Here is a 13,390-nt window from a genome sequence, read left to right as displayed (position 1 = left end):
CTGGAGTCTTGTTTTATGGGCCTTTGTGGTTCTATAGTACCATGATGTTACGGCATAGTCGAAGTGACATTGAATGAGAGCTCCTGATAGGGTCCTCAGTGTGTTTTTACTGACAAGTGAGGATATCCTGTACAAGAATCTAGTTCTATGGTTAACTTTTTTGATTACTTTTGCTGCCATTTTATCTCCGGAAAGATTTGCCTCTAAGATGGAGCCCAGGTATGTAATATCCTCTTTTCTTGTGATATTAATGTTACCCACTTTTATTTTAAAATTTTCAGCCTTTCTGAGTTTAGATGGGGATCCGTATAGGATGGTTTCAGTTTTACCTAGGTGTATTGATAGTTTATTGTCAGCTAGCCAGATGCAGATTCTACTCAGTTCAGTGCTTAGCGCTTTTTCCACCTGCAATATGTCCCTGTCAGAGACCAGCAGAGCCGAGTCATCCGCGAACAGGAACAAATTGCAATCACATGCTGATGACATGTCATTCACATATATTAGGAACAGTAAAGGTCCCAAAATGCTTCCTTGTGGAACGCCGCAGGTCACTGGGAGGGGGGGGGACAGTGTTCCGTTCACACTAACCACCTGTTCCCTCCCCTCTAAGTAGGATTGCATCCAGCTCACCGATGTTCTATCGAACCCAATTGCTTTCAGTTTATCTAACAATATGTGGTGATCTACTGTGTCGAAGGCCTTCTGGAGGTCCAGCATGACCATGCCGCAGTACTTGCCCGAGTCCACCTCATGGTTGATGTGGTCGTTCAAATAGAGAAGGCATGTGTCAGTGGAATGGGATGTTCTGAATCCTGATTGAAATTCATACATCAGCTTTTTTTCGGTAAGGTACCTATCGACCTGTTCATAAACTATTTTTTCCATAGGAAAACAACAGCGCATGCGCGTTGATCTGGATAAGAGCGGGACGAACGGGCAATTTTAAATTTTTCTGATCAATCAACTAGCATGTCTGTTGCTTCGATAACGTATGTTACTTCGTTTACGTAAAGGGCTGTGAGAACGCAAATCAGAGAAATAATTTATGCAACAATGTTACAAGCTCATCCACTTGCTCCAGGTCACGATTCAGACTTTCATGTGAGAACATGACCTTAGATTCATAGATAGAGCTCCAGTATGGATTCAAAGGTTCGCTTTAAACATATTTTGAAGCTATAATATGACACATGTATACAAATAATGTCGTAAAACAACCTTGCTATCCTGCAAGAATCAATGGGAATACTGTACATTATCATTAATTGAATTGACAATAGCAGTAACTAGTGCAGATTGTACCTTTAACAGTAACTTACAACTTGTTAAACTACATACAGTTTGATGGCACAGTAAACAAGATATGACATAGAAATAGGTTCAGGGTCAGCAGGAATAGGTTTCTATCTCTTGACATTGTCATCAAGTCATTGCCTATAAACAGACTGCACTTACATAGCGCCTTTATCCAAAGCGCTTTACAACGGCCTCTCATTCACCCATTCACACACACATTCACACACCAATGGCGGCAAGCTGCCATGCAAGGCCCCGGCCGGCCCGCTCACCGGGAGCAATTTGGGGTTCAGTGTCTTGCCCAAGGACACTTCGACATGTGGCCAGCCGGGGCTCGAACCGCCGATCTGCCGACCTCGCGATCATTAGACAGCGGCTCTACCTCCTGCACCACAGCCCCCCTTCCTGCGCCACAGCCGCCGCCTATGAGTTTTGTGAATGCAAGGACTGAATTGAAGCATACAGATATTCAGAGGAGGTGTGAAGAACGCTTTTCAATTGAGGCTGGTGAACTGTCCTCCAGTTAAATACTCATCTAATACGCATCTATCAGCTCTGTGTCCCTGGCAGTGAGACTCATACCCTGAAGGCCTTAGAATGTGGTTCTGATTCCTGTCTGAATCTTCACTGTAACTGTCAATACAAATGAAAAATATGAGTGGGACTGCCCCACTCAGAAAAAATAACAAACAAACAAAAAAAAGAATGTGGTTCTGGCATCACAAGATGTTTTCTCCTACACCTGGTCTTAAAACCACTTGACACACTCATGTGAATAAGGCTAGACAACTAGGTAGAACCCTTCCTCATGTCAACTAGCTTCAGTAGTAAATAACTGTCTGTGCCACAGCTGTGTAAAGTTTGTAGTCATGACTGTTTGTGACATGTGATGTCTTCTGAGTGTCCTGAAGGCGTTATGAAGGAGGAGGGGGTTCCAGTACCTGTATGTGTGAGAGGGTGTCTGTCTCTGTCCCCTCGCTAGTCAGACGGGAAATATGCTCTCTCCCAGACATAGTCAGGTAGTCATAGCAACCACCTGGAACATAAAGTCTCGCGAGATTTAAATAAGCCTAGATTTTCCTTTAGCGACGTTGATGTACCCCCCTGTGTCCTCCTCACCTGTATTGATTTGACTGTTGTTGTTGTTGTTTTTTTACTTTAGACCACATGCATCCTCTTTTAGTAAATGTATGTCTGTAAGTGGGCTGCCAAGAGTTAGTATCTAGGCCCGCTATACTACATTGCATTGGCTTTTCAGTTCAGAGACAACCCATGAAAACTCCATTCAATTCTGCCAGAAGGCAAGGTGTAGTAATAAGCATTTCCCCATTACATGTCAAACTCTTTCAGATATATGAGGAAGTGTCTAGGGCAGCGGTTCCCAAACTTTTTCAATCAGGCCCCCCTTGGGTAATTGGAAATATTTTCGAGCCCCCCCTAACCCGGTCCCCACCTAGATTGATATAATTAATTGTATAAAGTTGTACAAACATTACATTTTCTCTTCTAATAATAACAAGACACATATATCCAACTATAGTTTTATATTTTATTATGGGTTGAAAAGGAACATAAGTGCTTGGCAAATGATCCTGTGCCACTGAAATATTCAACATATCAACATTAACTAATTTCTACTGCATCACTATTCTTACTCTACACATTCCTATCACAATTACGATCAATGACTTGTGTGTGCTTGCTTTGCCTTGCAAATCTTCTCAAAGCGGGGTTGTTGTTTTGAGACTGCCACTCTCAGTTCATTCTCAATGTTCAACTTCGACCTGTATTTGCTTTTGATAGCAGCAACAGCAGAAAAGCCTATCTCACACAGGTACGATGTTGCAAAAGGCAGCAGTATTCCCACATTTTATTTTATTTTTTCTGCGCCCCCCCTGCAGTACCCCCGCGCCCCACTAGGGGGGGAGCGCCACACAGTTTGGGAAACGCTGGTCTAGGGGAAATGTCTAGTGTTGGGAATTTGTCTGGTCTGGTGAATTTCTCGAAACATTCTAATCTTGCAAAACAAATAGCTTAGGTTGTTGTGTATGAGGTTCCAGACAGTCAGTCACCAACTCTGTGGTTGATATTGCAGATGGGGGACTCGAGCTGTCCAGGAGGGAGTGACTCCCAGTCGTCGATGACCGTGGAACTGAGCAAGGAGACTCTGGACACCATGCTAGACGGGCTGGGCCGGATCCGGGACCAGCTGTCTGTGGTGGTTGGAAAATGAGGACATTCACCTTTGGCTCTAGGGTGCATCTAAACACTCTAGAGTGGCCTATCGCCCTCCACTTCAACTGCATTGAACTCAAACCGTAGGGAAAGTAAAACCAGTATGGTGGATGCCTATAGAGAGATCAGCCGTCAGCTTTTCACCAGTCTGGTTTTCACATCAAAAAGGAGGAATCGCCTCTACTATTTGGCTTATGCACACTTTGTTCAGTAGTAGGCGAAATATTTGGAAATGGTGCAACAGACTCCCAGTCACCTGGGGAAGAAAGAAGTCACCATACACACACAGTGTTTTTTATTTTTTATTTTATTTGATGAGAACAGAGTTTAACATTAGCCGATTTGCATTCACCATTTTATTTCTTTTTCCCACCCCCACAATGACAACAGAGAAGAAAGGAAAGATACTACATTCCCCTATTGGCCTGTCATCTTTTGAATCAGCAGACAGTGGCAACAATGTATTTTTATTCACTGTTTATTATGTAAATAAATGAAGAGATGAACTCTGAAATTAGTCTGTGTAACCTCCCCAATCACACTGGTGGCACAGTAAAGCTGAATTCATTATATAAAAAAAACTGTTCTGGCTCACACTTGTGTAACAGTTAATCATTGTCTGCCTGTAGGTTGTGGCCCATGAGGGTCTATTTGAATATATGTAAAACAACAACACTGGTGCATTACCTGAACCATGGCGTTGGTTCTGTGAGAGCAGTACTGAGGTGCCTGTGTGATGCTTTCCACCACAGCACTCACTCACACTCACACTCACACCTTCCCTAAGCAAAACAAACACACATGGTGTGATGTTGCACCTGCAACTCTGAGCCAGACTGTGTGACTAGTCAACATGCAATAGTGTAACAGCTGATCCTCGTCCAACCAAGGCTGAATTCAAACCCATGTAACAACTTAAATGTAACATACAAGCTTGCACACTAACCATTAAAGGTGAAGTGTTAGATAAGTAAGATAATAAGATACGTTTTATCTCACACTGGCCACACATACTGAACATAACACATGCTACGTTTTCTAATAGCGGCAAATGTGTGCATATCCTTAACAAACAAAGTGTAACATAGGTAAGCATCACAACACCAGGTTTTATAAAGGCTTTGTTTGGGCGCTCTTCATTTCATGTTATTGATCATTCCTTACTTGCTACTGATGTACCATGGCAAGTTAGCACAACTGTAACAATCATATTGTACCTTTAAAGCAGCTATGCACAGCACTCCATGTCTCTGACCCATTTGTTGCGCTCAAGGAGAGGTATTACTTTTTCACAACATGATTACAAACTATAGTAGCTATAGTATAGTAATACGTCCTTATTTAGAGTCATATTAATCATGATCAAGGAGTAAATGACACAGTAGATGCTTTAAACCACAGCACTGGTTGATCTTTGTCCATATTTTCAGATCTCGGGAAGACAACGTCATCTTAGCAAACATACTTGATACATGAACACTAAACATGAGTTATGCTTTACTTTCAATCACATACTAAATGGCTCCGATGAGACATTTCATGCCCCATTTAAGTCTTAATAGGTGTTTGACACTGTTGAATGACAAAAGTTAGGTAACAATCTCTTAAAGCTAATAGTCAACTTCCAGACCGCTTGTTAAGCGGACTACCAGTAGATGCGCAACAGATATTACGAGGCCTGGATAATGATTTGACGTGTCAGTAACCCCATCAATATGATCCGTGACCAGTATATTCAAGACTGAGTGGTTGTGTAACAGCATTTACGAATGGTGGTAACTTTGTACTGTAACTTTGAGTCAGAGGGTTACTACTTAATAAGGTCCTCTGAGCTAACACTGCTTTCACATTTCATCTTTATAATTACTACTGAACACTCCAATAACAGTTAGTCTCACAACAACACTTGAGCAGATGTGTTGGTGGCAGTGAAAATTCCTTTCAAAAGGCATGTGCCAACTTAAGGAAGACACAGTGTACAGTAAGTAACGGGACAGTAAGTAACGGGACAGTAAAGCAGTGGTGAGGTCCGTCCATGTTCATTCGTCTGTCCGCCCCGTCCGTCTGTCCGTCTCAGGAAGGCTCCAGCAGTGAGATCCCCTCCATGTCCAGCTCAACTGAATGGACAGTGAAGTCTCCAAGGCCCTGTGATACACAATAGGCAATGCTGGTTTGTTTTGGCTCCATAACAGGGTTCCTACAAGTTTCAACAAGTCAAATTTAATACCCTTTTAGGCCTTTTTCTAGACCTCTTTGAATAGAATTTTAGACCTGTCGCAAAACCATATGATAGCTTTTTGTCATCCTCGAGGTGATGAAATTAGGGATTTCACTGCCATACAGACAAAAAAGTCTGAAGGATAATTAATATAAAATAAATAAGTCAGATAATTACTCAAAAGTAAATGTAATAACATTAACAGTTAACTGTAGAAAGTCACTTCAACATGAAGAGAACAAAGTGCACAAAAGCTTCCTTGCAGGACAGCTCCCTTTTTAGGCCTTATAAATCGGATTGATGGATTTTAGACTTTAGGGGCCCTTTTATGCACTTCATCAATAAGACGAGGCGGTAGATCTAAACTTAAGACGTGGAGGCGTGGTCAAGGCCACTTTGCTATTATGCGTGCTGTAGTGGGCGCCTAAAACCCGGCGCTAAGCAAAGAAATTAGTCATGGGTGTGTTTTGGGCGTCTTCTCAATCAACCCAATCAGCGTGCCAGGTGCCATTCCCTTTAAGAACCGGCTGCGTTGAGTCATTAGCGCTATGCTATTATGGAAGTCCTGAGAAGGAGGTCAGCGCGCTTCTCTGCCTCTCCCTTCTGAAATAAAGCATTTATACTGTGACCGTAATTGACGTCTTGCCGTGGAGCCACGTGCGTGTTCATGTGTGCCCACATGCATGCGCAAACCGCGGAGGCGCGCTCAAAACGTGTTTCAAAACGTGCATGAAGTCTAAACTTAAGAACTTTTCAAACCACTTCTTAGCGATAGGAGCAAAGTCAGATCGCATAATAGCAGGGGCGCCTAGTGCACTTCATTAACATATGAACACTCCCACAATGAGCAATATATGCACGGGAGTTTTACGTCTTATGTGTGGGCGCCTATCGACACCTGCATAATAGCAGTAGCGCGTATGAAGCGCATAATAAGGGTGGGGGTAGGTCTTAACCTGGCGGTGAGTCTTAATTAACACTTAAGACGGCAAGTTAAGAAGTGCATAATAGGGCCCAAAGGCTTTTTACGACCGGCGCGGGAACCCTGTTTAAACTCATGTAAATTGCCAACCAGAAGTTGATAGATCAGCTCTCCTCTTGGAAAGAAGTAAAAGTTTATTAGCCATTTCATGAACTGCAAATACATTCATCGGAAATTCTACGTTCTAGATTCTAGAGCTCTACATACATGACACAAACAACATTACCTTAATGACATGAATAAGTGCTCAGTAGGATATATGAATGCAACATAGTGGCCATTTCCGTTTCTCTCCTTCCGTACTCACGTGTGTATTGTTGAGGATGTGCCTCACTGTCTCCCCCTGCTGGGGCTGGCGGGTCAGCAGGTAGAGGAAGCCCCCCCCCCCAGCGCCGGCCAGGCTCTGCCCCAGGGCCAGGGGGCGGAGGGCGTCCATCATGGCCCGCACGGCGGCCGGCTCGCACCCGGGAGCCATCACCTTCTTCTGCTGCCAGGAGCGCTCCAGACACGCCCCCAGCCTGGTCAGAGAACCTTCCAGAAAGAGAGAGAGAGAGGGAGGGAGGGAGGGAGGGGGGAGAGGGAGGGAGGGAGGGGGGAGAGGGGGACACTTCTTAAAACACACCTTTTCACAATGGCTTACTTGGTTTGATCTCCTGTATTTTGTTTGTTGTTATATCTGATTTTGCTGTTTTTATCTCATTTTGCTTTGTTGATTTTAATGTTTTGATATGTGGTTTTAAACTGTCTTGTAAGGTGTCCTTGAGAGCCTTGAAAGGCGCCCATAAATAAAATGTATTATTATTATTATTTATTATTACTTCAACAAAAGAGAATATAAAAAGTTTCCCCAATGAAAAAGTCCCTATTCATGCTAGCAAGCACATTTGCATTGTTATCTGGCTGGTCTCATGCTCAGTGTGTGATTGTGTTAATTTTACGAGTTCCGTCGAAAAGCTCATGTGCAGTACGGCCTGATTTTTTTAGATAGATTTTTTTAGTGTCATTTGGTCACTTTTGAGTCACGTTGTGTTCAGTTACCCAAAACCGTGGCTTGGTCTGAGGGGGCGTCTCTCACTCACCAGCTGTCTCACTCTCACTCTCTCACCCTCAGTCTCACTCTCACTCACCCTCAGTCTCACTCTCACTCTCACCCTCAGTCTCACTCTCACCCTCAGTCTCACTCACTCACCCTCAGTCTCACCCTCAGTCTCACCCTCAGTCTCACCCTCACGCTCACTCACTCACCCTCAGTCTCAGTCTCAGTCTCACTCACTCACCCTCAGTCTCACTCACTCATCCTCACTCACCCTCAGTGCACGCACGGGCACACTCCTCTGCATTGTCCACCAGCTGTTCAGCGTTCTCCACGATGGCAGGGAGGCGGCTGTACCAGCTCCGCACCACATCCTGCCAAACACAACACAGTTTAGGTAGGCTACCCAATATTATCTCCCGGTCTCAAATGGTTAACAAGTGTTAGTGACAGAGAGAGGTAGATTAGAGTTAGGTACAGGAATGTAAAACGATCAGATCTAGGACAGACTTAATCCCTCATTACATATTCCCAAGATATTGCTGAAAGGTGACCTTTTTATTGATGTTCGATTACTAATATTATTTCAAACAGATAATTTCTTGAAGTTGATCACAGTACCAGACTTTAGTATTCAGTATACAGCCTTTATGTATTTAGAATGAATATAAAACAAAACAAAAGTGGTGGGAAAAAAAAGCCATCAATAAGATGAAAGGAACAGCTGATCTTGATGCTCTTGACCACAGATTTAGAAGAATAAACTCTATTACAATGCCCCCTGGGATAGGGAATCTCCAACCCTTGGTTCTAAGAACAGCACTTAAAGGTGGGGTTTGAGAAACACTCAGCTCAGTCAGGACAAACCTTAACATGGCATTGACTCACATTAAAAACTGAGGTTTAGGGACGAGGCAGAGGGAAGAGTGATCAGTTTAGGACCTGTGGCTTCCCCTCCTCATCTCCTTTCCTCCACTGAAGTATCAGGACAGTCACAGGACAGGACAGGTAAGACAGTATTATTCCAGGTGGGCATTTACCACCGTTTTTGTTAGTCTTATCTTTAAAGAAGTGCAGATGAGCATAAATGAAGTAGATAAGGCCACTCTTAACTTATTTTGATTCCTTTGTTCAATAATTGAAGAGAAATTGCAGCATTGGCAGGAAGTGTTCTACTGCTACTGTATAATGTAAACAGGAAGTGGTCAGAAGTGGTATTACTGTGAAAGACACAGGAAGGACGTGTATGTTAGTGTAGCGACTAGATAGAGCCAAAAATAAAAAAGTTGCAACAAAAGAAACCTGTCTGGTTTCTGTATTGTAGACAGGAAATCATGTATGAGACAGACAGCCAAAACCATGGGTTGCCTATTCACTAAGACATTGATGTAGGATTGATAGTCATCATTATTTTGTAGAGATATAGTCTCATCCCTGAGAAATAAGTTAACATGCACACCATATTCCTGTATTAATCTGTATTATTACTCAGTAATATGCACAAGATTCGGGTAAGCGTCATGTAAACACGTGCAGAACCGGATTACGGACATATTCCGATTGGAGAATATTCAGAATAAGACCCCTGGCATATGCCTGTTTGAATCTGAATATTGTGACATGTTTATACCTTAATCGGAAAATGTCGCTTTCCGGAATATTCAGTTACGTCTGCGCATGCTCGATTCGCAGGGAATCCTGGGTTTTGTTGCTAGGGACAGCATAGCAAGCCACGATGGCGACTAGCAGGAGCCAGCATTTCTGGAGTGAGGAAGAGACTGCAGTCTGCCTTCAGATAATTAAAGATATAAATATCATGGAGTACATAGATGAAAGAAAACATAGAAATAGTGACCTAGTGATCTTTTAAAAAGTTTGTGAGGGACTGAAGGAGGGAGGTTTTGTTAGAACAGTCAACCAGGTGAGACACAGGGGGAACACTCTCAAGGTGGCTCTGGCTGGCATGAACGGCATAAGCTGGATACACTTCCATTTCTTCTCGCTCTTGTCTTCCAATGTTGAGGACAAAGTGGATCAGCAGGAGTGTTGTAGTTAAATTGTGGTTCAAAAGCGCAAGTAGGAGAACACAATAATGGAGGACTATGTTGGAAACAAGCATTGTGGCCTAGCTGTGGGTTAACGCCCGCTCAACGACCACAACCAAGCTACCAACACTAACGTTACTATAGTAACAACTATTTCCGGATGACTTAATAATAATAATTTTTAAGACGGGGGCTCGAATCCCACTTCTGACATACACTTTTTACTGCATTTCGTTGTCTGATGCTTGTACTCTGCAATAAGTTGAATCTAATCTAAAAATGTATGTTTAAAATGATGGCATAGGCTAATTTATTAGAGAACTGACATAACTACAATTGTGTTTGAAGCCTTTCTGACTAGTAAATTATGTTCTTCTAGCATTGTAACGGGACCCTGGATTTGGCATAGATTATTATTTCGTATGATTACTGATGGATAGATGATTCACTTACTTAGACAGATGTATATATTGCAAATCGATTTGCATGAAGGCTTCTGTTAAATGTCAAGAAAATAAACCTTCAATTAAAATCAACCGCTCTCACCTGAGGCAAGGTTCAAACCAGCCAGACTATTTGTTTTAACCTTTGAAAAGTTTATTGAACAAATTGTGGAAATACCAGTTCATGCCCTACGTGTGGAAACAACGAATCAAGCTTTTGAGAAGACAAAAATCTTCCTTCTATAGACAGATACTCTCCAGAGACATGATGAGTTAATGTGGGGTTCAGAATGAAAAAAACGGTAAATGGACTGACTTATATAGACGCCTTATTCCAAAGCACTTTACAACAGCCTCTCATTCACCCATTCACACACACATTCACACACCAATGATGACAAGCTACCATGCAAGGCGCCGGCCGGCTCATTGGGAGCAATTCGGGGTTCAGTGTCTTGCCCAAGGACACTTCGACATGTGCCCAGCCGGGGCTCGAACCGCCGATCTGCCGACCTTGCGATCATTAGACGCCGGCTCTACCTCCTGCGCCCCAGCCGCCCCCAAATGGAGGAACCAGAGGAGGAACAGGGAAATAATGACAACCGGATTTCCTGTGTAAGCACATCCCTCCTGTTCTGTCTATAGAACACAGAAGCCAATTGTTGAGCACACGATAAGCTGGAAGCACAGGAACCATGTCATCTGTCAGAGGAAGGAACATGTCTGACTTAAGAGACGAGGCTTCATATCAGTAAGAGATGTGTGACTACCTGCAGTAGGTTCCGTGCTAGCCGTGTCTTGCCGGTGTAGACCAATAGGAGGTGTTGCTGTAGAGAGACCAGGAAGTCCTGGGACAGAGCGAGACGTTCCACTTCCACCCGGAGGGGGAGACACGCTTTGGACCGTGCCACCTTCACCCCCCCCACTAAACCCCCCACCTGGTCCTGCCATCCACCACCTAGGAGACGGTGGGAGGGACGGAGGGAGAGAGGGAGGGAGGGAGGGAGAGAAAAACACAAAGAGAGAAGGGGGGGGGGGTGAATACTCACCAGCGAACAACCTCAAGCCCCAGATTCAGATGGCAAACATGAACAATGTGCAACACAGTTATGGAACAGAATGAAAACACCTCCAAACCCCACATTCAAATCAAACGAAGCCTTCATGCATATAACTTTGTGTGTGTGTGTGTGTGTGTGTGTGTGTGTGTGTGCATCTTGAGTGTGTGTTATCTGACCGGTGGTTAGCATCTGCTCTAGGTGCAGGACAGCGTGGATGAGGGAGTCTGTGTCGTAGGTGCGGCCGGTGCATCTGTACACAGCTGCCAACACCGACCCCGCCAGGATGCTGCTGGTACCTGCAGGTAGGAGAGGAGAGGAGAGGAGAGGAGAGGAGAGGAGAGGAGAGGAGGGGTTAAGGGAGTTGCATTCAGATTCTTTGAGAATTTTGAATGATTCTTTCTTTACCTATTTTTCTTTAACTCCACAAAGATCAAATTACGGATGGGAAAGAGAAGTAAGAAGGGATAAAGCACAGCTGAAATGTACATGTCAGACTTTACAGGAAGTAACGGCTTGTTGTTCCCTTGTATTAACATTCTTCTGGCATTGGCACGCAATTGCTCGAACGCATTTTGCATGACAGTGGACAAGCGTGTTGCGTGTGTCAACCTTTCCTCTCAGAGGTAATAGCCCATAATAATAGACCATAATAGAAATAGACCATAATAGACCATAGCCTCCTCCCAGCACCATGGCGATCAGACCTGTGTCAAAATAGTATTTGAAAAAAATTCAAATACTTTGAGCGTTTGCTTTAACCTTATGGGTTTGTCTTTGCACTTTTGGGACTATTGCATTGGCTCCACTGCGCTAGACCAACTCAGTCAAACCCAGACTGTTTCCACCCGGGTCTGACGGCTCTCTCTCTCTCTCTCTCTCTCTCTCTTACCCAGTCCAGAGCCGTGGGGCAGCAGAGACCAGCTGTGGATCTCCACCCCCCCTCCCCACCTCTGCAGCAGCTGCTCCTCCAGGGGCTGCTGGGAAGGGAAGGTGACCAGGCCGCTGCACACACACACCGCCTTCAGCAGGGCACCTGACACACACACACACACACACACACAAACACACACAGGGATAGAGTTATACCGTCTCATTTTGTTTTCCAAAGTTGTGATATGACGTTACCATGGGAAGATGGGACACATCAGAGTGGAGGTCTTAACGGGTCCACCCCCGAACCCAAAAACTTCCCGACTCTGGGTCCCGGCTCTGACTCAGGGTTCCCACACCTTCTGAGACATCAAATTCAAGCACCTTTCAAGGACTTTCAAGACTCAATTCCCTCAAATTCAAGGACCCAACACGGCATCGTTTGAGACAGATAGTTTGAGACGGTTTAGAAAGAGTGAACTACCCTTGTAATAGTCTGTGAACTAATCAATAGTGCAGTGTAAGCTAATATTATACATAATATATGTATTTGTAATTTCTCATCCTCTTGGAGCAGGGGAGGGGGAAATGGAAACTCAACATGGGAACATCTATGGTGGCCCTTAAAGGTCAATTCATTTTAAAGCAATAATTATTGTTGCTTGAATGCAATACCCATTTAAAGCCCATGCAAGAGGTTCTTTTCATTATGGCTGTGTTCGTGAGGTGGCTGTGGTGCAGGAGGTAGAGTGGCGCAGGAGGTAGAGCTGCCGTCTAATGATCGCAAGGTTGGCAGATCGGCGGTTCGAGCCCCAGCTGGCCACATGTCGAAGTGTTCTTGGGCAAGACATTGAACCCCAAATTGCTCTCTATGAGCAGGCCGGCGCCTTGCATGGTAGCTTGCCGCCATTGGTGTGTGAACAGGGTATATACAGGAATCTTGAGGTTCATTTCAATACCTTTCTAAGACTTTTTCCAGACCTCACCGCCACTTCGAGCTGTAACCGTTTACATCAGTGACACCTTTAACTTAACAGTTTTAGTTTGCAATAGACTAGACATCTCCCTCTCCGGTCACACCTCCTCCTCCTCCTCTGTCACACAGGGGGTCCCACAAGGCTCAGTCCTCGGCCCCCTGCTCTTCCTCTGCTACACACTCCCCCTCGGTCACATCATCCGCCAATTCAACCTGGACTTCCACTGCTAC

The 13,390-nt window shown here is 44.3% G+C and overlaps 1 protein-coding gene and 1 pseudogene across 2 annotated transcripts in view; both read right to left on the bottom strand.

Moving 5' to 3' along the window:
- Positions 1–3,474, bottom strand: part of LOC308169811 (L-fucose kinase-like) — a 30,217-nt pseudogene extending 26,743 nt beyond the window's left edge. Inside the window, exons 1-2 of the transcript in view lie at positions 3,373–3,474; positions 2,238–2,366 (exon numbers count right to left, since the gene is read on the bottom strand). The product of the transcript in view is annotated as an L-fucose kinase-like (transcript). The remainder of the gene's footprint in view (positions 1–2,237; positions 2,367–3,372) is intronic.
- Positions 3,475–5,604: 2,130 nt separating this feature from the next.
- Positions 5,605–13,390, bottom strand: part of LOC308170553 (L-fucose kinase-like) — a gene marked incomplete at both ends in the record, with an annotated part of 33,339 nt that continues 25,553 nt past the window's right edge. The window contains 6 exons of the mRNA XM_080545351.1: positions 5,605–5,676; positions 7,039–7,262; positions 8,039–8,138; positions 11,023–11,210; positions 11,490–11,609; positions 12,203–12,346. Coding sequence (XP_080401477.1) covers positions 5,605–5,676; positions 7,039–7,262; positions 8,039–8,138; positions 11,023–11,210; positions 11,490–11,609; positions 12,203–12,346 — 848 coding nt within the window. The remainder of the gene's footprint in view (positions 5,677–7,038; positions 7,263–8,038; positions 8,139–11,022; positions 11,211–11,489; positions 11,610–12,202; positions 12,347–13,390) is intronic.

The sequence above is a fragment of the Nansenia antarctica genome, assembly GCF_963989245.1.
Source record: "Nansenia antarctica genome assembly, chromosome: 14".
Classification (NCBI taxonomy): Eukaryota; Metazoa; Chordata; class Actinopteri; order Argentiniformes; family Microstomatidae; genus Nansenia; species Nansenia antarctica.
Note: the sequence above shows the minus strand (reverse complement) of the source record. Positions and strands in the feature narration are given on the sequence as shown.